Source organism: Volvox carteri (genome assembly GCF_000143455.1).
Source record: "Volvox carteri f. nagariensis unplaced genomic scaffold VOLCAscaffold_1, whole genome shotgun sequence".
NCBI lineage: Eukaryota > Viridiplantae > Chlorophyta > Chlorophyceae > Chlamydomonadales > Volvocaceae > Volvox > Volvox carteri.
The window spans coordinates 5,225,896-5,248,951 of NW_003307545.1; the positions used below are offsets into that span (position 1 = coordinate 5,225,896).

At 59.0% G+C, this 23,056-nt stretch overlaps 4 protein-coding genes across 4 annotated transcripts in view; 2 read left to right on the forward strand and 2 right to left on the reverse strand.

Annotated features, from left to right (window-relative positions):
• Positions 1-2,339, forward strand: part of VOLCADRAFT_86421 (uncharacterized protein) — a gene marked incomplete at both ends in the record, with an annotated part of 7,853 nt that extends 5,514 nt beyond the window's left edge. The window contains 5 exons of the mRNA XM_002945891.1: positions 201-228; positions 593-700; positions 960-1,106; positions 1,378-1,512; positions 1,712-2,339. Coding sequence (XP_002945937.1) covers positions 201-228; positions 593-700; positions 960-1,106; positions 1,378-1,512; positions 1,712-2,339 — 1,046 coding nt within the window. The remainder of the gene's footprint in view (positions 1-200; positions 229-592; positions 701-959; positions 1,107-1,377; positions 1,513-1,711) is intronic.
• A 1,548-nt stretch (positions 2,340-3,887) lies between these two features.
• On the reverse strand, positions 3,888-4,810 carry VOLCADRAFT_78969 (uncharacterized protein; the record flags this gene model as incomplete). The annotated part of the gene is made up of 3 exons (XM_002946244.1): positions 4,629-4,810; positions 4,384-4,541; positions 3,888-4,293 (listed from the first exon to the last, which is right to left on the reverse strand). Exons 1-3 carry the CDS (start codon positions 4,677-4,679, stop codon positions 3,888-3,890), a joined length of 615 nt encoding a protein of 204 aa, XP_002946290.1. The 5' UTR covers positions 4,680-4,810.
• Positions 4,811-7,617: 2,807 nt separating this feature from the next.
• VOLCADRAFT_115858 (uncharacterized protein) lies at positions 7,618-19,886 on the reverse strand (the record flags this gene model as incomplete). Its single annotated transcript, XM_002946245.1, has 20 exons — positions 7,618-8,149; positions 8,425-8,585; positions 9,350-9,436; positions 9,712-10,056; positions 10,381-10,428; positions 10,706-10,750; positions 11,146-11,295; positions 11,530-11,620; positions 13,018-13,162; positions 13,498-13,693; positions 14,256-14,315; positions 15,106-15,264; positions 15,592-15,724; positions 15,795-15,836; positions 16,884-16,996; positions 17,027-17,139; positions 17,665-17,925; positions 18,304-18,828; positions 19,347-19,516; positions 19,744-19,886. 20 exons carry the CDS (start codon positions 19,884-19,886, stop codon positions 7,618-7,620), a joined length of 3,519 nt encoding a protein of 1,172 aa, XP_002946291.1.
• A 501-nt stretch (positions 19,887-20,387) lies between these two features.
• Positions 20,388-21,505, forward strand: trx8 (thioredoxin; the record flags this gene model as incomplete). The annotated part of the gene is made up of 4 exons (XM_002945892.1): positions 20,388-20,533; positions 20,630-20,692; positions 20,892-21,144; positions 21,371-21,505. The coding sequence occupies 4 exons, from the start codon at positions 20,388-20,390 to the stop codon at positions 21,503-21,505; spliced, it is 597 nt and encodes a 198-aa protein (XP_002945938.1).
• Positions 21,506-23,056: the final 1,551 nt, after the last annotated feature.

Genomic DNA, 23,056 nt, shown 5'->3' on the forward strand with positions numbered 1-23,056 from the left:
TTCAGCATCTGACTGTTTTGCTTTTTTGCTTCATACTATCAAAATGTCGTTATAATTGTCATCCGTTTGCCCCCCTCTTACCTGGCCGCGCTGTGTCCTGCACCTCACCTCACACCCCCACACCCGCACACCCCCATACCCCCACACCCGCACACCCCCATACCCCCACACCCGCACACCCCCACACCCCCGCCCCACAGGCAAGAAAGCGGTTGTTAGCTCGGGAAGGTGAGCGACTGGCAGCTGCTCAGGCGGGCTCCGCTGCCGTACAGCCGCTGTCGCCGGAGAACGAGATGGCGGATGAGCAGGTGGGCTGCCGGGCGGGGTGGGGGCGGGGTGGTGGTGGTGGTGGTGGTGGTGGTGGTGGTGGTCATACCGCGGTACGTGCTAGCGGTATGTTGAGGATGTGGTGATGGGGGTGCGGTAGTACGGCGGTACGGGCACACACCACGGGTCCCCTCCTCGCCACTGGCATAACGCCCCTTCGCCCGTGCCAGGCCAGTCAGTCCTCTCCCGCTTTCACGACCCCTCCCCCCTCCCCGCCGCAGTCCTCCTCAACGTCCTCCTCCTCCTCCTCCTCGCGGTACGACAGCCGGTACCGGGAGATCGTGGAGGCGGCCAACACCGTGTTCGCGGATGCTGACGAGGAGTTCGCCTCCATTGGGGCGGTCAAACGGCGACTGGAGGAGTGGAAGGCCAGGTGGGGGGCGGCGGGGATAGGGGAATGGGAACAGGAGTTACCCCACCTCACCAGCTATCCGCTTTTCCGAACAACGGCATGGCATGAACAACGAACAACGAATGACCGAATCTGCACGCACATGACGCACATGTAGTAGTAGTTGTTGTCGTCGTCTGTTCTGAAGTACTGTACAGGTGATGGTGGGGGGGGGTGCGTGGTGGTGTCCTGAAAATCACACACCTCCACCTCCTCCTCCACCGGGCCCCGCCACCGCCAGGTACCCCAAGGACTACACCAACGCCTACATGCACCTGTCCAATCCGGCGCTCTTCGCGCCGTACGTACGGCTGGAGCTGTTGCGCTGGGATCCGTTGTACGGCAAGGCGGAAGGAGCGCCGTACCAGGGTTTTGACACCCAGGAATGGTAAGACGCGGTTGGGCATCGCGACATGAGGGTTTGAAAACCTGTACGGGGTACTGCCTTACCTCCCTGTCAGGGGAGCAGATCTGCGCCGTACGTTGGGGCTGAAGAAAGTCGTACGGGGCATCCATTCGCAGCCTTTGTGGGTGGACGCACCCCTTACCCTACCCTCCTGCCCTGCACCCCGACCCGCATGCGGTGCTCTTTTCCTTTGGTGATTCTCACACCCAGCCCACCTCCCCACGCGTGCACATGCACGTCGCGTGTGTCACAGGTACGGCGAGCTGTTCGAGTACGGCATGAATGCTGCCGACGGCGCTGCCATGTCTGACGACGATCCGGATTCGGAGCTTGTTCCCCAGCTGGTCCGCAAGCTGGTGCTGCCGCTGGCGTTGCACTGGATAGAGAGGTGGGGGGGGGCCCGGCTGATCCGGTGGTGTTGGGGTGTTGGGTGGGGTGTGCCCCACTGAACTGCTTTCCGGTGCAGCCACGTCCTAGTAGATTCTCAATGAGTAGTTAACAAATTATTGCCGTATATTGTCTTCCTCACGCTTATTTCCCCTCTGCTGCCTCCGGCCCCCCCATCTTTTTCCAAATTTGTCCTTCAGATGCTGGGATGTGGTCAACGGTGCGCACACTCGGGCCGTGGCGGCACTGGCATCCGAGCTCCTTGTGTATGTGCCTGCGGAGGAGGAGCGCATGGTGGAGCTGCTCAGTGTCATCCGGGGCGCCCTGGAGGCCGCGGTGGAGGCCTGCACGCTGCCGCCCTGGCCGCCGGCCGTGCTGGCCTGCTGCCCCCTGGCATCGCGAGTGCTGTTCCGGCGCTTTCGCGGAGCGTTGCGGCTGCTGCACAGCATCAGCTCATTCGAGGGACTGCTGGCGCGGAGCCTGCTGACGAGGCTGGCGCTGGGACGGCTGGTGTCTGGGCAGCTGATGCCGTACCTGCGTGCCGCCGCGGCGGCGGGTGGTGGTGAGGTCAGCGGGCTGGGCTTTGCGGTGGCGGCTGTGGAGGCGGTGGTGGCGGGACTGCATTCCGACTGGTTCTCTACGGGGCCGCTGCCGGAGGGGACAGTGCTGTTAGAGCACGTGGTATGGTTGGGCCGGGCGGTGGAGCAGCAGCGCGGGTCGGGTGGGGACGCCGGGCTAGCGGCTCGGCTGGCGCGGGTCATGGCTCGGCTCGGTGACCTAGAGCGAAGTAACCGACTGGCAGCGGCGTTCGGGATCCGCACGTCGTAGCGTGAGAGGCGGGCCTGCTGGCTGGCAGTTGCTTGCATGACTGTACGGAGCGGCCAAGCGCTGGCAGATGTGGGGTTACCGGGGCTTGCGTGTTGGATGTTCGCTGGCAGGCTTGGTTGTGTGTGGGGGTGCTTGCAGCTGACAGGGAAGAGGTGTTCCTGTGTAAATTACAGGGTCGAGACTGAGCTAGTGTCGAGCTGAGAGCAGGAAACGTGGCTGAGGGCGGACTGGCAGAGGGTGGACGAAGGACTGACGTGGAATACATGCGGGACGAAACACGAGGGGAACGGAAACGGCCGTTGCGGGAAGCTCTGATTGACGGGGGCATGGTCAGGCTCCTGGGAGCCCAGCTCATGTACTGGCATTTAGGGGTTGCTCTAGAAGCATTGCGCGAGAAACGCCAGCCTTGATGAGTATCCCTTATCAATGACTTAAAACGTGAAGGGCCGCGAACTGTGGCTGAGGATGCAAAATTGATGGGCGAAGGGAGTCCTACGGTGTATTTACCCTACCGGGACTGGAGAAGGAGGCCGTCTTCTGCCGGGTGGTTCAGGCCACGGGACGGACGCGTCCCATTACCACGACCTCCTTTCACGCGCCATGCATGTAATGCATGTTAGCATGGCATATCATTTCTTCGTGCGCTTCTTTACCAAGAGTTGTTAATTCTTCGCTGCAATTCAGGCATGGGAAAGACCAGGCAAAGTTTGCTTCATACATCAAGCGTGCAGCTATACAACATATATTCATTATGTTGGATATTTCTCCATTTAGGCATCTCAGCTCTGCTTTGATGAAATTGCACGGAAAGACACTCGTGTGCAGGCGTTGCTGGTCCTCAACAGGCATATACCCCATTGCAGCACTTTCGGACACCCACATAGCCCCCGGCACCTCCGGAGGCGGCGTCACCCCACCCGCCCAACCCAGCAATACATCCATCACATCCATCCTCACGGCAATTCGTAGACAAGTCGGAGGTTCCGCCTCCCGACCTTCGCAGCTGCAGAACCCTAGGCCCAGCCCTCAAGAGCCAGTCATGTGCACGGTAACCCAAACTGCAGAGTAAGGTGCACAAGTCACCGACGCGCTCTCCCGCCGGCCCCGAAAGAGCCAACCCACGAAAGTCTGCACGAACTGCCCTCCTGAAAACCCACCATGCGCCCTGTAAGCACCCAATACCCACAAGTTTCACACCTCCCTCCCACATAAAACAAGCGATATACGACCCAAGTACACCCGAAATGCCTACTCCAGCTAGTTTCTACGCTGTCTTGCGGACAGTGAAAGTTCGCAACGCAACACGGTAGATGCGGCTGCTGCTGCAACGCAATGTGGCGTCCGGCCTCACATAGGCCAATTTTGGTGCCAACGTCAGGACATCCTCAGTGGCCATGCGGTAACGCGACAAGGGGCCAGTGAAGCCCCTGCCGCGTCGTGCGTTCAAAAGTTATAGCAGCCTGCCAGCGTCCCCAGGCCATGCAAGCTGTGCCAGTTCCTCGGCAGCCGCTCCCCTTCCTCCCACCCCTCCACGGGGCCCCCTCCATCCTAATCCATCCGCGTCTTCAGGGTGCGGGTGATAACCTTATCCTTGGTGATGACGTGAATGACTGCACCCCACCCCGCCAATGCGTCACGGTCGAAACCCGACATGAGGCACTGCGCCACCGTCTCGAAGAGCTCCTCCGGCTCCATGTCGGGCCGCCACATGGACTCGCACATGCCGTACAAGGACTCGGGCGACGTTCCCCCGATCATGAAATCCTTTGCAGTTTCAATGGCGCCAATAGTGTCCATACCAGAGAGATAGGGAGTGCCATCAGGCTCCAACCCTGCCACAACCGGCGCTGCAAAGTAGGGCCCAAATCGGCGCTCGTACAGCGCGTTGGACAACATGTGTCCAAACGTGGACGGCTTCATGTCACGCTCCTCCCGCAGTTTATAGAGGTTGTGCCTGCAAACCACAAAAGCTTTACTAGTCTTGTTGGCAGAGGGGGGGCGTTGGCAGAAGGACGAGAACTAACCCTGTCCTGAGCCCGCGTACCTGAACAGAAGCTTTTGGTGCAAAGTTTGCGCGTCCGTCAGAAGACCCGATAGCCCCAGGTAGAGTTTATCGTGGATTTTAAACACTTTCGGCGTATCGCACGAAATGGTTTGGTACTGAACGCCAAACCGTAGATCTGACCCGATAGCCACGCATTCCTGCAATGAAGTCAGGTCCAATCCTTTTGCCCCTCCACATGCATAGAAAGATACGCTCCGGTAAATACGCTAGCGGCTGCGTCGCACCTTGCCAGCCATGGCCACGATGGCAGAGCCATTGTAACTGAAAATGGACATTGCACAATAAGTACCAGCTTATCCTGAAGCAGCTATTCGGTTCACCTCAGCTGCACCAGTGGATGTAAGATAAAGGCCTCGTTATGGGAAGCTCGACGTGACGTAAAGCTACTTTCCTCTGTTCAATTCTACGGTTAAAAGTCACAAAAATCAAGAAACCTTAGTACGTATAAGTAGACAGCGACACCGTATAGAGGTTCCGCGGTTGGGCCGTTGGCGGGGCGATCACGGCAGCGGATAATCACGAGAGCGGAGAGTCCCGCACTCCCCTGCCAAACAACTGCTTGCCTTCTGTGGAGCTTTGCGGCCTTGTTGCGTTAGCTTAAAGCTGTGGCGTCTAAATTCCTCTGAAGACTGACGCGAAGACTGTCCCGGGGGTCCAACCAAGTCCCAAAAATACAGAACGAACACAGCATCCAGTTCAAGAGGCATGGAGCCCCGATTTCTACTTCTTGAATGGTATTTTGCCGTAAGAGGTCACAGCAGGACCGCCATTCAGCTACGTGTAACCTTACTTCATATGTGTGCAGTTTTAACAGTCTTACTTGCATAGCAAACATGCAATTACCACGTCAGAGCCTTAAGGTATTGCTTGTGGAGCCTTGCACAAACAAACAGTATCGCCGTGGTGTTGCGGCTCACGTTGGAGGCAACGATTATCTCCTCACGTGATTGTGTCTCGGCCCCGTGCCTGGGTTGCGCCAGGCTTCCAGGCAACGCCCCGCGGCCGGGAGTACATCCTGCAAACCATTCTTCCGGAATCCATGCAGGTGATGAAATTACAGTATTGCCGTATATACCGTACTTGGCGTCAAATCGTCCAACATGTCGTATATCATCGCACCAACAGCACACACGCCACTCAATAGAAACCCACACGGCAGCCATCGCCGGAATTAACCCACAGAGCCGCAACCCTCCGGTTCTTCCCGTCTTGCAACGGCCGAGTACCAACGGATGAAAACAAACGCGCACAGTACACAGCTTCACGGCCTGCACTCCTGAATCCAAACCGCATCAACCAAAAGCCTCGATAGGTCGGTAAACCGGGCGACAGCGTCCTCACGTCACAACCCAAACCGCGTCGATATCCGTGCAATCCTCAGCAAAGAATGCGCACCCTCCGCAAAACTCTCAAAGTTTAAGAACAGAACGGGAAACCTAGAAACCGTTAGAATACAAACGCAATACATACAAAAAGCGCCGCGGAAAGAAGACGCACACAGCGACCAGCACATGGGTGCTGCCACATCGCATGGCCATCCTCGCCTGTCGCTCTCCCTCGCTACCAACTAGGCTTCATGATCGCAGAACTGCACAAAAGCCAGCATCCATGAGACACACGCCTTCAGCACTCCTACAGCTACCTGCCGTCCCCTCTCCCTCCTAGCGGTGGTAAAAGATAAAACATAGAAAACAAAAAGCCCGCGCCTCTCCTCTCCTCTACTTTCCTCCTCTCGATGCACCATCAACTTTAGTGTTACAGCTCACTCGGTGCCCACTCGGCGGTCAAAGTGGCTGCGCGGCAGTGCTCAAAAAGAAATTCGCCTGCGCTCCTATGGCGAATGGCGCTGTTCCTCCCACGTCCCCCTCGCAAAAGAAAACCTCCCCATCCTCCACAGCAAAACAGCGCCAGCACCAGCACTCAAAACACTGCTCCTCTTTCTCTTCAAAAACGAATTCACAGCTTTCGTAATGCGCCGCATCGCACCGTAATGCAGCATATGAGGCCGGTAAGGAGAGGAACACACACACCGACAGACCCCCTGGCAGGGTGAGGTGGCCCCGGCAGCCACCCAACCTCTGGCCCCGGCCGCTGCCCCTGCTGCTGCTGCTGCTGCCTGCACCGATGTCAGCGAAAATCAAGATTCGCCGCGACGGCACGTGTCGCTCACCGCACATGCCCCCCACCAAGCTCGTGCCCTGCGTCCCGACTGTCCGGCATATTTAACATGCCTGGACACGGCTGCAACATGGCAGGTGCGGCCGACAGCACGCAATGCGGCATGCACCCGGTATCTCGTCCGCCTTATTTCGACCCTCGAGTGCGCAAACAATCCCTTCCTTCTTAAGGCCAGCGTTGTGACTGTGCCGCCTCGGGGCAGGCAGATGCTCATGCTCAATGCAGCATCACACATCGGACGTGTTTCTCATCTCCCATACACGCACATAACAAACACTCAGGCTGAGATGCACATCCTTTCTCAACACAAATACAGTCATGCAGACAAACATACGTGCAACGCACGCTCTGCGCTCTAATAATGTGAGCGTGCTTCATTTCGCTCAGGCAGAACATAACGACGATTATAAATACTCATACCCGCTCACTGCTGAACGGCAGCTTGTCACTTTCCAAACTTGTTTCTTACCATCGCATGCACACGTGCTCTTTCCGAATGCACCTTCATACGTTCCCTGCCGGCTGACGGAGACCTCTAAAACAACGGCCCACGGGTCGCAATTGCGATCGCTTCGAAGCATAAACACGGTGCCTCCAGATATTTGGCACACAGCCCAGCCCAGCCCAGCCCAGCCCAGTCCAGCCCAGCCCAGTCCAGCCCAGCCCATTGCGGCCGCATATCGCCACGTAATAGCCGTAGTGGAGAGCCCGAGCTCACAAGCATTCACAATCCCTGGCGGCACACATTCCCTGGCGCGATGGGTGGTGCTAAGCAGCTGTGGGGTTCGTCCGGCTTGCCACCCACTACTCCGCCACACGGTGCCCTGCTGCACCGGCCATCCCTCCGTGTGCCGCCTTCATGTGCCCATGCGCCGTGTGCCTGGCCCCCATCAGCACCGCCTCACCGACCCCCGAAGACGTCTGCCCTACAAACCTATCATGTCTTCGACACAGAGTGGGAGGGAACTTGCGTAACCGCTGCTACTCAAAGAGTATATCTGTATATACTCATCAAGTACACGAGCTGCTGCACCATCACCGCCGGCGTGCAGCCCCCGCCTGCCCCTGCACACGATCCCCAACATCGCTACCCGGGACGGCCATCATCCGCATCGCAATGGCGGGCTGCGGCAGCGCCGCCGGCGCCGGCACCGTCGCCGCCGCGTCCTGCACGCCGGCACGCCGGCCGGTAGCCAGCCACGCCGCATCCGTCACACGCGCCGAAACCCGCCGTACCAGCGCCCTCACGAAAAGGTCTGAGCTGTAAGCCAGTCCAGGTGCCAAGTCGGGCAGCAGTGCACTCAGCTCGTTGGCCAGTCGGGCAGCTCGCCGCGCCCGAACCTGCGCCAGCAGTGCCTGCTGCTGCTGTTGCTGTTGCGGCAAGGATTGCAGCTGCAGCTGCTGCTGCGTCGGCGGTATCCGTGAGGCTGCTGCTGCCGCCGCCTGAGCCTGAGCTCGTTCTGCCGCCGCCTCGCTCTGTGCCAGACGCTGTGAGAGCATCAGGATGGCTCGCACAACGCCGAGCGCCTCCTGGTCTTCGGGGGTCACGGCCACTGCTGGGGCCATCCTGTTCGGGTGGGAGCGCAGTGTGAGGGCGGGTGGGGAGGGAGGAAAAGATAAACACGATGAAACGGCCAGGCGGACAGTAAGAGTTATGCGGGCTGGTGTTTCACATGCGGCTTCAGGCGCGGGTACGACGATAACCACATGCCCATCACGGCACGCGTGTGCACTCTCTGCCCAAACATACCAATGCACGTGTGTGCGTGCCTGCCAAGACAGGCATCCCTCCGTCCGCTATGTCTTACAAATGTGGAAATAGTTGGGAGCCAGCCCCCGCACCTGGCCAGCACCTCCACGGGCGTGGGCAGTGGCAGCAGCACGGAGCGCAGGGGCCCCAGCGCCTCCACGCCCCGCAGCGACATGGCCGCGGGGGCGGACAGCAGCACCCCGCGCACCAGCCGGGAGAGGGACTCGCGAGATAGCGCGTCCACGGCAGCGACCTAGATGAGATCCAAGAAACCATTCAAATTTAAATTATCATCCAAATCCACATGTTAAGCTTAAGCATAGGCTGTAAGGGTCAGACGCACAAAGGAGGAGTGCATAAGGGCGCTTTCTTCTAGGGGCAATAATGGGTAAAGTCCAGGAAGGGAACGGGAGACACGAAGGCGGCTATGGGCGTACTGAGGATTACCTCATATGTGCATGAACGTAACAGCCCCGCGTGCTGCTGCTGTTTACTGCTGCTGCTGCTGGTACTGGTACTGGCACTGGTAAAAATGGAAAAGACGACGACGACGATAATCATAATGGTGGTGGTGGTTGTGGTGGTGGTTGTGGTGGTGGTGGTTGTGGCGGCGAGGGTCGTGGTAGCGGTAATGGTGTGTGCTTGGCACATCAGTACTACATGCCCCGAGGCGCCAGAGCCCTCACCCAGAGAGCCGGTGGAAACCAGGTTGAGCGGAACGGCCCCCCCCCTTGAACACCCCCTCCCCCTCCCCTACTCGCCAACTTGCACGGACAGGCAACAACGCCATCAGCCCCGCATGCGCATTGAGCCCCGGGGTCCGGGGGGCCACATCTGGAGGTGTGTATGGAGCATCCTCCCTCTAGGACTGCAATCTAAAACGCAATGCAGCGCGTCCACAGGTGTAGGCTGCCACAGGTAAAGAGCATCCCACGATGCTCAAGGCAGGTTGGTCCTCGCACATCACCCTTCTGGCCCCTACAACCCATCCCACCCCACCCACACAGCAAAACCCACCAGTTCCTCCACCAGCAGCTCGCTGATATACGATCCAGGTCGCAGTACGGAGCGAAGAGTCTCAACCACAACTGGGCTCAGGACCACCTGGAGGAAAAGCGGGGTGGGGGATAGGGCGTTGATAGGGTTAACGAGGTGAGGGGAAGAGAAGGCCGGCGGGGAGGAGTCTAAGGGGGGGGGGAGGGAAAGGGGACTGAGATCGGGGCAAGGGAGGGGCCAGGGTAGCCGCGTGGCCGTTACGAAATCGCTGTCCCAGCAACCACAACCCGACAAAAGCTACAGCTACATCACAGGATAGACAGAAAGCGAGACGACCCAGGCCACCGCAGTAATGTGCAAAGCCGGGCCGCGAATACACGCACCTCATCTGCCGTAGTCGCGACCGCCATCGCCGTTGCAGGCCGCGGGGCTACACCGCCGGCAGCAGCCGTCGCCGTCGCCGTGCCGCCGCCGCCAACACCGCTGCCAGCAGCGGCCGCCGCCGCCGCCGGCCCGGCCGTCACGGCCAATCCGTCCGTGGTGAAGGCGGAGAGGCCGTCCGCGACCCGGATGAGACGTTCCACATCCATGTGCTGCTTGCCGCCGTACAGTATGTCGCGGAGTACGGCACGCATGCGCGGGGAGTCGTCGTTGAGCAGGCGGCGGGCCAAGTAGGGGAAGCACTCGGCCACGATGGCGTAGTTGGGATCCACTCGGAGGGCGATACCCTGAACGGATGCGTGGGTCAGGGGCGTGATGGGGATTTGATGCGCGACATGTACGAGGAATCAACTGCCTGTGGTGGTGCTGGTGCCGGTGGTGGTGGTGGTGGAAGGGGAGGTCTTCTCGGTGGGGTTTATCAGTTTTCATTACGCGGGGGTTTGTCACGTGGGAGCGAAGACGACTGGGTCCAGAGCTAACACGGACAACAGCTGGTGACGTTTGGCGGTGGCAGCGCAGCCCCCGGCCCCCCGCAACCCGGCCGCGTATCCCTGGTCCCTCCTCCCCGTACCAAGTGGCCTACCCAGCCACCCAGCCATCCAGCCACCCACCTCGATAACGCTGAATGCCCGAAGGATGAGAGCAAAGAAGGGCGGCACCTGCGAGGAAGGAGCAGCAGCAGCCAGCATGTAGGCAGGTAGGCGGGGTGCAGGGAGCGTGTGTGTGTGTGTGCCTGTCTGTGTGCGTGTGCGTGTGTGTGTGTGTGTGTGTGTGTGTACACAGGGTGGATGGTGTTTGATGGCGACACGACAACATATAGCAACATTTGGTAACGATCCCAACACTCGCAGTGATGGCATCATACACAAAAACATCGCACATCTTAGTACGATAGATGCGCCGTACAGTACGATGCCTTACTCCCCGTGTCTATACCTGTATTGGGTACTGATTTCCGAGCTCCTCCAGGTCCCCCGTGACCTGCGTGGAACACACACAAGCAAGACGGAGGTTGTGTGTACATCGTACCTGGGGGGTTAGGTATTGCAGGACCGACGCAGGCCGCCCCATGCGCGGGGAGAGGCAGGCACCTAATAAAACACGACCACAACGAGCTGGCAACCAGCCGAGATGCTGTGCCTAACCTAACGCTGTGCGGTGGGAGGAGGGAACTGTACAAAGAAAACCAAAGTTGGGGAGAGGGGGCTGTGGATCATACGCAAAACACAAAAAAGGCTTTCCCCTCCTCCCCCCTCCCCAAACATGAGCGAACAAAGTTTTCTCTTTCTCTCTCCCTCCCCATCTGCCTCCTCTCCCCCTCAAAACACCCTCCACTGTCCCCCCCGCCACCTCCCTCCTCTCCCGCCCGGCCGGACCTTGTCAATGTTGACCTTGGCCGCGCCGCCTCCCCCCACCAGCTGGCTCATCACCCGGCCTAGCGGCTCCACAAGCCCCGCCTCCCGGGGGTCCACCGAGGGGGGGATGAAACCCAGAGTCTGGAGGTCCACGGCCAGCTTCTCCCAGTCCTGAGCGCGGGGAAGAAGGGGGGACCGGAGGGGGCGCCCGGCGGGGAATGATGGGGAAACAGATTTTACTTTTGCTGGATGCCAGCACAGAAAGGTGAGAGGAAGACACCTGGAAGGAGGAGAAAGGAAAGAAAGCACGGGGGCACACCTTCACCTCTCTCTTTCCCCCGCTGTAACCCCCCCTCGCTTTCACTTCCCTCCCCCCCCCCCCAAAACAGCCAAAGAGGTACCTACCTGCGTGGACAGGTGCGCAATGTACTCCACCAGGGCCAGCCGCTGCTCCGGGGTCACCTCAGTCATCAAACCAAAGTCCAACACGCAAATCCTGCTTGGACGCGGGTGGAGGAGGGCGTTAAGCGGGGAGAGAAGCACCGGTGCGGGAGGTGGAGCCTCCGGCAGGCACACAAACACCTAGGGTTGGCAAAATCTTTAGATGGAAAAAGTATCTAATTAGAAATCTAATTAGATACCTAATCTAATTAGGTAAATCTTTAGATGGCCAAACGGAAAACTGCCTAAACGGTGGAATTTTGACCTGAAATTTTGCACACGATGCGGCTTTATCTTTTCCTGGATTTTCCAATAATTTTTTGGGCCGCTCGACACTGGGAACACGGCGAACCCCTATGGGCGCTCTACAGACGCGTGTCGGATGGCGCCACGGGGTGTAATTAGGCGCCCCGCGGCCCAACCGTCGGCCCAACCGCAAACGGAACCACCAAAGTACACATGCCAACATGCGGGACACGCCCGCATTGGGATGCAAAGCTGTCGGGCTCTGTTCTGCCGGCCTGTTCGACTGGCGACAACGGGATTTCACCTCCACACACCCGTCACGCAGTCAGTTGTCCTTGCCCACCGGCCGCACCACGCAAACGACAGAAACATCACGGCATTAGACGACAACAGCCCTCATTCAGCCTTCATCAGCCTTCACGAGGTCGGGGTGCTCGATCAGTCCTTCGACGTCCTTCTGGTGCTTCGCATAGTGATCCGGGCAGACAGCTGACGGGTTCTTCGCGCTATAGGACTTGTTGCAAACGGTGCAGACGAGGTTCACAACGCCTTTTACGAGCAACACGTCGAAGATGGACCAGTACGCTGCGGCTTTGATGCTGCGCTTGGCTTCGCAGAGCTTAGCTGCGTACTGTGGCGCGTCGAAAGTCTGGTGGTTGTATTTGTATGTGATCGGCTTTTGGGGTCCTGGTTCTGCCATTGTGTATTTTTACGTCTATTTGTGTATGTAATAGAGCGGAGCAAGGATATGACACTAAACTTACCTTCAACATAGCTGTTTCGCGTGCCATGACTCACGTTTAAACGGTCTGGATCCGGTCACCGGCCTTTAGATAGGCATTAGATGGACTAGATACGTTTAGATGCCCACCTAAACGGTTTAGATGGCCTCATCTAAAATCTATATAGAAATCTAATTAGATGGCATCTAAATTATTTTCTAAATCTAAACATCCGGCCAACCCTACAAACACCAGAACGCACGGCCTCCCCGGACCAAAACCCCCCCCCCCCACACACACACCTCGTGTCTCGCCCCGCCCATTCGCCCCACCACCGGCCTCTTGTGCACCTCCGGCTCACCCCACTCACTTCCTTCGTCCCAAACCAACCCTGCCATCTCCCAACCCACCTACCCACCTCACCCGCCACCTACTGCCCAGGGCCCCCACTGAACCCCCCACCCAGTGTTCCCCTCTCCCGCACCTGCCCTCCGGCGTGCGAATGAGGTTCCCCGGGTGCGGGTCGGCGTGCAGGAAGCCCGTGTCCAGCAGCTGAATCAGGTAGGCGTTCAACAGCGTGTTGCACAGCTCCCGGACGTCGGCGGCGTTGCTCTCACTCAGCTTTTCACCTTCGGGGCGGTGAGGGGGTTGAGGGGGTTGGGGGTTATCGGGAGGATTGGAGAGGGGGCGACTTCGTGCAGCAAGCTGACCGGCGGAGAATCAGACCGACAGGCAGGGATGACAGACAGGCGCACGGACCGAGACAGACAGACAGACAGACAGACAGAGAGACAGACAGACAGACAGAGACAGATAGGAAGGAAACTACCCAGACACCCGGACCACCACCACCATTAGACACAGGATAATGACACCACTCCTCCGTGTCCGCACACACGGCCGGTCGCTAAACCCCAAGTAATTCGCAGACACCCTCTCACCCCCCCTGCACCCGCAAGCCTACCCTCCACCCAGTCCGTCGTGAGCACGTAGTCGGTGGACAGGTCGCTGCGCACCGCCGCCACCACGACCCCCTCCACGCCGGCTGCCGCCATCTGCTGCCGGAACAGCGCAGCGTTGGCGGCCTCCCGCCGGTAGTCCAGTTCGTGGAAGAAACGGACCGCCCAGGCGTCAATCACACCCGCCCAGTCGGTGTTCATCTGAGGGTTAGGGAAGGAGTGCGGGGGAAAGAGAGGCGGAGGGGGTTTAAGGGGGGAAAAGGAGGGGAAAAGGTGGTTGAGAGGCGGAGTTCCGGTACGGAGGGGGCGCGGGGGGTGCTACCCGAACACGCCCGCGATTGTCACCCTTGGCCGTTCAGCGCACCTTCACCACCCCTTACCACCGTCTCTTTGCATCTCCGCCTCATACCATCTCTTCAAGCCGCATTCGGGCGAGGACAGAGCCCAGACTGCCATATCCCCCTTCCGCCCTTACGTTATCTTTTTTCGAATGTTTGCATTTTATAGCCCCCCCTACCTTCCTCCCTCCTGTGTATCCGCTGGGGCCCCTGTCCGCTTAGGTGCCTTTACCCGCCCTAGGACCCCGCACAAAGTACGTCCGACTCCGCCGCATCTTAGTACTCACAAACCCCAGATAAGTCCCACAAGGGCCTGGTCTTATAGCAAGATAAGTAACGATAAACAGCCACAACATCTTCATCACGTGATGTTACCGAAAGTCTAAAGCACAACCATCAAGCCAGGTAGACACACACAACCCTACCTGGAGCTTTTCCTTCATCTGTATGGCAAGTCTCCGCATGATGAGCAGATCTAGAGCCACCTGGAGGGAGGGGCAACCAACCGGGAGCCCGGGGAGTTCGAATCAAGAGGCGGACGGCCTAAGTTGGGGGAAAGCAGGGGGCTGCTGCACCCCGCGACAGGATGGGATATGAACCCGTCAACCGGTCCCCACTACTTGCATTCAACATCTACATTTACCCCCCGCCCTAACACACACACATACACATACACACATCACCCTATTTCCCTCCCACCACACATGTACACACATGTACACACACACAGACGGAGGACACGATCCGTCCCGGAACCTCTTCCAAATGCTCCTGCACAGGCAGCGATCTCTGCACTGGCCCCCCTCCTCCTCCATCCCACTTTCTTCGCCACCTGCTACTGCCTTGGGTGATAACCCCACCACCAGTCCCATGCCCTCCCACAGCTGGCACGATCGCATGATCACCCTCAGACTGATGCCTCCCATCCATACCCCTTCCGTCCATCCGGGTCAATCTATCGGTCTGTCCGTCTGTCCGTCCCTCTGTCTGTCTTGGCGTTCCGGAACCCCGCGCCAGATCCGGTTTCCCTTACGTACCCCTGCTACCCGTTTCTCCTCCCCAGCACGCACTCCCCCTCTTCCTCGCCCCCTCTCCCGCCTCCTCTCCGGCCTAGCGGTGCACAGCGCCGCCACAATACGGCCATGGCTCTCTCCATAGCGGGGGCCCCCCTTCTTAGCTACCGCCCCTTAAGTGCCCTTCCTCCCCCCTCCCCTCCCCGCCCATTACCCTCCCCTTCATCATCCTCCCTCCCCCCAGCCCCGTCCACCTCCCCACCTGCTCCAGCACCCCTGGTCGCTGCACCTTGACCGCCACGTCCCCGCCTCCCAGCTCGGGCCTCAGCGTCCCCCGGTACACCTGGCCCAGGGAGGCAGCTGCCACGGGCCGCTCACTCAGCTGGGAGAACACGGCCTCCACGGGGCGACCACCGAAGGCCTTTGGGGCCGGGGGTGCAGCGGATGGAGGAGGGGGGAGGAGGGGTAGGAGTGGAGGAAGGATAAATGCGCTCAGCGAAATTGTAGATGGAGGGGAGAAGGGCAAAACACGTAGAGCAGGATGGGGGGGTTAGGTAAGGATTCCTCAGACGGGGGACATGCAGGGCGGGGGCTGGGGTGGAGGGCGAGATATCGAACGCCAGCCGTGCAGCTTAAGCAGGGCAGGGAACGGTAAACGGGCTTGGTGGGTTGGTCCTACAATCCACGTAGGTCCTCCCTGGAGCAGCAGCCCAATCCAGGCCCCCCCCCTCAACTCCCCCGCTCCCACCTTCTCCATCTCCTTCCGCGCCACCTCGCATGGGAACGGCGGCACCCTGTCCTGCAGCATCTGCACCTGCTCGAAGTACGCGGGGGTGAGCAGGTCCACGCGGGTGGACAGGGCCTGAGCCACCTTGACATAACTGCAGGGGGAAGGGGGGGAGGAAAGACGAACCACAAACGAGTGAAGCTGCTACCAGGGCAAGAGTGTACCAGAGATAGAACTGACCAAAAGGCGTTCTTGAAGGCGGCGACCTCGGGGGGGGGGGGGGGGGGAAAGGGGGGAGGAAGGTAAGGGAAATGGGGTGAGGGAGGGAGGGTGAGGGGAAGGGGGGGAATTATATGCGAGGTAGTTGAGGGGAAGGGGGACGAAGACGAACCCCACGAGCGAGTGAAGCTGATGCCAAAGATATAGACTGATACGCCAGGAGTACCTAAGAAGTACCTAAACAGTCGCGACTTGTGTACAGGAGTCCTCGCGGGGGGAGGGAGGGTATGGTGAGGGAGGGAGAGGGGGGAATGGCGTGGTGACGCAAACGTGAAGGAAAAAGCGGCCGACACGTCCACAGCATCAATGGTTGGGAAGTCCAAAAGGGAGCCCGAATGGGGAAAAGGGAAAAGAGGACGGGAAGCCCAGAAACAGGAAGGAGGGATAAATGAATGGATGAGTGCAGGGGGGCCGGGAGGAAGGGTGAGGAGGGAATAAAAGGGAGAAGCATCTGCGCGGGGGAAGGACGGTGATATATGGGCAGAGGCCGCAGAACCGCACACCCACATAGCTGCTTCCCCCGCTTGCCGAGCGGCCGTCTGCAGCCAGCCTCACGATGCCCGACCTTTCTGCGTCCGCTCGTCCTATTTATATCTGCCTTACAATTTCCCCTCACTCCCTCTTTCCCTGACAGCAGTAGAAGCACCGCCCAAACCCCCTCGGTTCGCTATCAATCGCAACTCACTGCTGCTGCTGCTGCTGCTATTGCTCCGCTTCAAAACGCACCTTATAAAGCCACCGACAATCAAGCCCCACATCCCACAGATCGCTGCAACCCCGGACTTTCGACCCTGTGCCTCAAAACTCCAAGACATTGTTCTCCCTCTCCCCTCACCACTAAGGATAAGCCCTTTCCCCCTCCCTCTTCCCTTCCCCTGTCCCCCCTAGGCCGCCACTCCACCCACCCACCCAGCCCACTCCCAACCCCACACATGCCCACCAGTTATTCGTGCACCCACTTCGGCTTGTTCCCGTATCGCGGCGCAGATGAATAAAACACACACACCATCCCCGCCCCATGCCCCCACACTCACGCCGGCCCCAGCCGCTCCACCACCCCCCGCAGCTGCTCCGCCCGCCGCCGCTCGTTGACCTCCAGCCGCCCGGTCCACAGGTCCACCAGCAGGGCGGCACCAAAGGACGCGGCCTCAGCCGCCACCTGCGCACTGCGGCGAACAACCGCCAGCGGCCGACGGGAGAAGTACGCCGCCACCGCCTCTGGGTCGTACTCGTGTGTCAGCTCATCGCTGCCACCGCCGCCAGCGGCAGCCTCGTACGGGTACTCGGGACCTGGCGGCCGGGGCGCGGTTTTCAAAGGATGTAGGGGACGTGCGGCGGGTGAGAAACCCATACCGATATCTTCATCCGGGGAGAGGCGTTGTGACAGAGCATTTGCCTCTTCCTCCGGTACCTCATCTGCTCCCCCGCTCTCCCCAATTTCCATCGCCCCACCCGCCCACGCGGGTCCCGACCTATGGACCCCTAAATCCCGTTTCCCCCCTCCATCCCTCACCCCCATGGGAATCGCACGACACCCGGGACATGCCGCGCAGGGGGGAGCTTCCAATGCCCTAGACAGCCAGTCTTCCAGATCCCCTCTGGCTTGTCAGCCCTCCCTCCCTCCCCCTCCCTCTCTCCCTCCTTCAGCACCTTGGAACGTATTCCCTCATGGGATGCATCCGGTCCTCCCTCCGGTCCTTTCCCCCCCTCCCGGCACTTTGGTGCTTTACACGTTGGCAGCTGAACCTCCGTTACTTCTTTCATCACATGCATCTCCCCCCTGTCCCCGTTACCACAACCCCTCAAAACACCTACCTGTATAAGTCTCATCCGGTGTGGATGCCGCCACCGCCAGCAAGGTCATGGTCGCAGCCAGGGCCACAGTGGGCAGAGAGTGACCGCCCACACCGCCCTCCTGGGCCTGCTGGTAGATGGTGGTCAGAGACCCCAGCAGGGCGTCAGGAGCCGCGGCCGCCGCCAGCGCCGCCTCTCCCCCTCGGTCCAGCAAGCTACCTAGTCCTGCAGCCAGGGCGCTGGCGGTGGCGCCCAGCTGCTGGAGGGTGGACGATCCGGCGGCTGGGGTGGGGTGGGGGCCAGCGAGGGCAGGAAGGGGAGGCATGCGGGGTGGGGGTTAGGGTTGGAGAGTTAGTGAGGTGCATAGAAGCAGGGAGGGACTACACTCTACCCCTCTTCGCCGTCCATATGTTCCACATCAGCTCGCAGATCAAGGACAGGTTGTTGAGTCCCACTCCTGTCAATCACATAAACGCATGGCCTACGTTCCTGAACCTGTCTGGATCAGCCTGAACCAATCCCAAGTGGCTACACGCGCACACAGATAACCCGGCCCCTGCTCAACCCTGCCTCATCCAGCAACACCTTGTGACCCTATGGCCAGGGCTTGGTGTTCCTCATAAAAAACCCGGCCCCCCACCCCACCCCACCCTGCCCCACCTCCCAACGCCGGCGGCAACGTCATCACCCCCGCCACCCCGCGAAGCTCCGACAGCGCTGACGTCAGCGACGCCGCCGTGATGGGATCCAGCAGCTCAAGACCGTCAAAGCGACTGCCCACCCAGCTAGCCAGGGCCTCCACACCGCGCACCACCGTCGCAGTGCCGAAATGCGGCTGCAGCTCTGACCCTCCACTGCCCGCGGCTGCGGTGGCTGTAGCTGCGACGGCCGCCAGTGCCTCCGCTGCGGCCGCCAGCCCCCGACCCAAATCGCCACTGGCCGCAAGGGCTGCGGTGGCCTGGGAAGCGCCCACGCCGGCGGCAGCGGACGCGGCTTCGAAGCCCTGTGAGAAGGTGTGGCTCAGGGCCTCCAGGCCACTGATGGCATAGCCGCCGCTGTCGCCGCCGGTGGTAGAAGCCGCGGCGATTTCAGGTGAGGATGGAAGGAGGTCGAGCCTCAAGTTGTACTGAGCGGTAGCAGACAGGCCCGCAGCGGCACCGCGGAACGGCTTAAGGGCGTTGTTGACTGGCCGTGGTGGTGACGGTGCATGTGTGCATGTGTGTGTATACGGGGGAAAGCGGGTAGCGTGGGAGGGGTCGGTGGCGGGTCAAGAGGCAGCTGGCAACGTAGGGCCCAGGCGAGGGATGCCGCGTCGAGGCGGGATAGGTACGATGCCGGGAATTCGTTAGAATCCGGAAGCAGGCCACACGTGGATGGACGCGACGACATTAAAGGACGACGAGGGGGGGAGGAAAAGGAGAAGGACATGAGCGGTACATCGCGATGTGCGAAATCTTAGCTTGTCGCACCGCATAAAGACGCGCAATCACCAGCCATTCCTGTCCCCCTGGAGCCTAAACGAGGCACAACCTACGCAAAAGTTTGCACCGTGGCTTTCTGACTCTCCGTCGCTCTTAACCACCCCTTGGGGATCACCGGCCTCCCGCGGCCGGCCCTTCCCTCCGGCCCCCCGCCCCCGCAACCGTCCTCTGCCTATCCCTTAGGCCAGTCACCACTTTTCCCTGGCCACATCCCGTGCTCACCTGCGGTGGACAGCTCCAGGGAAGGTGGGGAGGGCAAGGAGACGTGGGGCGCCCGTGCGGCGAGGGAGCTCACGGCCCCTGCTAGGGCGCGGGAGCCGAAGTGGGGCTCTAGGCCGGACCAAGCATCCGAGTCCGTTAGCAGCTCCGACACGCGGGGAGGCAGGGGAAGGCTGCAGAAGAGTGCGAAAATGTTACGAGGGCAGTGTTCCCAATTACCGTTTGAAGGGCAAGGTGCTGGACATAGGTAGATAGGAGCTGGTTGGGGGGCATTTGGATAAGGTGCAGCTGTGGTGTCCGTTTGCTGCGCGCTGCGCCACACAGACTCGTAAACGAGCAGCGAGGAACGCAATGTAAAAGCGCCTGTAGTTAGATGTCCACCACCCGAGTAAAAACGCACCTGCTAACTGCCTTGGCGACGTCCTCGGCATCAGGGAAAGCACGGCAGCGGGTGACTGATGAGCGCGACCAGACGCCCTTTGCGTGGCGAGGGAGAAGCCTCCGTCGCTCAGAACCAGCACAGATTCCTGTTGTCTGTTTCATTATATTTCTGAGGACGTCCTGTTAGGGCCACACCTTAGGCCGCAACCCCGGGAAACGTTGTAATGCGCCTTACCGCCTAACACGGTGTAAAACCTGAAGGTAATTATATGATAAAAAGTTAACGACGAACACTCTTTGGTAATTATGTGTTATTTGGAAAGTGCCAAAGATGTATCCAAGTACACTATTCCCTCGCAGGAGTGCCAGCCGTAAGGCACACAAAGAATGGTAGCAAGGCACTCCAACGAACAATGCTTTGGACCTATGGATCTGATGTAGGTAAAACGCGGACCGCCGTACTATTTACATACAATGCGCTAGCACTCTAATTCGCCATGCGCAAGCTTAACTGCTCATAGGTTAGGGATTTAATAAGCAGGACTCGGCATGCTTAACCTGGTTGGGGAACATACGGGCTAGCTCACAAACGTGACCAGCGTTCTCCGCGCCAGGCCGCTTCTTGCGTCGCTCTCCTTACCGTCAGGCTAAATTGCTCCAATTATGGCGTCTTCGTCTGTCAACACCAAGCAGGCGAAGGCTTCCTCGTATTGGGCGCGGCCGGGCAGAACCGCAGCACGAACCCTGGCAAGCGTTAGTTATTGCCCACACCCTGATGCTGTAAGGAGACGACAGGAGGCGGAGGCAATGTAAGGTTGTCAAGTCAATGGGAGGATCAGGGCAAGCCCCTCTTTTCAATCAAGCGAATTGGGGCGCTTCGACCCCCACCCTTTCCGCTATCGTAGGCGCCAACAACGTAGCCGCGAGCATTCAGAGGCTCAGATGCTTCAAGCTATGGGGTTGAAATGGTGAGGGAGATGGGTCAAAGTGCCACGTTGGACTTGCGCTTCTTCTCCAACATTATTCAGTTTATTTCGCCTATGTTGCGGACAATTAGGGTTCGGCCTGAATGTTCACTGAAGCTCAATTTGCATAATTAGCTATCGTTGGGGCCTTGGTTTTTCCTTATTGCTGCTCGCAAGCTGTCGAATGTGCATGCGTCTGCAGGTGGGAGGGGAGTCTGCCCGCCAATATGGTCGCGGTGACAACACCCAGAGAGCTTGACATGCTCTCGCGGCAGGCTTATGCTGCTGGACGCGGCGTCCTCATCAACTATTTCCAGGAGGATTGTTATGCGTGTCGTTGCCTGCACAAGAAGCTGAAGCAGTTGGCCGAAGACCACCCAGAGGTTCTTTTCCTCAAAGTGAACGGAAGCAATGAAGCTTTGCGCCCTGTTTTCGCGGAGCGGGGCATCACTAAGGTCCGCTCGGAAGCGTTTCTGCGGACCTGTCGCACACACATTAGACGGATGTTGGGTTTACCGGAAGCAATACGAACGCTGTGCCGCCTATGTTTGTATTCTCGTTTCCTGGTTGCTTAAATTCTTCACAGCTGGTGCAACGCTGTCGGACGCAAGCGTTGCTCCTTGGCTCTTTCCACTTTACCAGCTACTGAGCAGCCCCTCATCACGTTGACCCTGCTTGTAGGTTCCCTTTTTTCAGTGTGCTCGGGACGGGGAGCTGCAGAAGCCATTCAGCGCTTCGCTTGATCCGGAGAAATTGAAAAACCTTCGCGAGCAGCTGAGCGCGCTGGCACGCTCCAGCGCCATGGTAAACGCCTGAGTGTAGGACGATACTTTGAACGCAAAGCTGTTCGCTCTGGTTTTTATTGGGAAGTAAGAGCAGCAAGTTGCAGGCTCATGCGCGTGCGGTTGAGCGTATTGACTCTTAAAAGTATACGTGATTATATTGTATCATGCATGCAAGTGCATTGCTGTAACGCGTTCAATAGGAGCCGATGGTCCCACGGTTCTGGATGTCGTGAGGCCCGGTCAGGTTTGCAATAGTTGGAACCCCTGTTGTTTGCGTTGTTGGTGGTGTGTAACGAAGAACCAGAGTGTTTTGAGTTCTTGGCCGCTCCACCAGGAGTCGGCACAAGCAGTCGACGAGTGTTGCAGTAGTAGTGTGAGGGATAAAGTGCGGCGCTGTGTGGATTGTCGAGGAGAGCGTTGCTGGAGTTGTATGTTCCCAGTTGCCCATGGTCGATCGGTCGGTCGGTCAGTCGCAATGGCACCGGTCAATGGGAGTTGTCAGGGGCTGGGGCCGTTGTTGACGGGAAGGCACAATAAGAGGGCCTCGCTGCTCCCGGTGCGCGCAGCGCATGTATGCCCTGTCCTACGGTGCGTTGCTGCATGGAAGCATCTGGAATGCCGTTTGCTTGCTAGGTTGACGAATGGTCGTCTGGCGTTGCGCTGTGGGCCGTTGCCGACGCGAGGAATGATTGCATTGCTGGCATATCAGACACAATCGGACGACATAAAGAATCGAACCTCCGGTCGCGCTGGACTAGTTCATTTAGTAGATTGTTAGGTTGTTTTGCAAGAGGCTGGATTGCCGGCTATGGTGGAGAAGCAACACAGGTGATGGGAAGAGGGACCCTAGCGGGTTTAAGAGAACTAGGGAGCGGCTCGGGCTGGCAGGTACATTCCTCGCTCGAACTCGTTTCGTTTCACGTCGAAAGTCTTCTGCTGATTTGATCAATTCTTCATTTCGGTTGCGGGAGGTGAGTTGTATATTACGGGAGCGGACATCAGCCGCGTGCTGTGCTGCGTGCATGGTGAGCCGTGCGCGCATGAGTGTGTGGAAGAGGCGGACATGGCCCCTTACGCGGTTGTAGACAGCATGACCGCTGCTCTGGAGGGTTGAAAACATACTCGGCTGTCGCAATTCGGATTCGGTCCCTCGGTTAGTGGCTTCTCAATAGGTGAGCGTGCAACATAGCATCTTTGCTCGAAGCCAACGAGGGTAGAGTAGGTGTTAAACGGCATGAGTTGCGTCTGTGTCCCTTCAGGTGCTGGAAGAAGGCTTTTGTTTATTTCATTTCTCAGCGTTCGTGTAGTCAAGATGCGTCGTTAAGCTGCAGCGGAATATGCTTTCCTCAGCTCTTCGATGGTATCTGTAATGTTGGACCTCTCGGAATTTCCCTGGTACGTTCCAGATTGGCGGGGAAGCAGTAGACCTTTTTGATGAAGATAACGCAGGGAACATTCTTTCTTAGGGTGTCAGGCATTGGCCATTTCTTCCGTCTGCAGGAAAAATGGTTTCCAACACTGTGCACCTATGCAACCTGCTGCCACGTAACCTAAGCTGAATATGCATCAGCACCTGATGTCG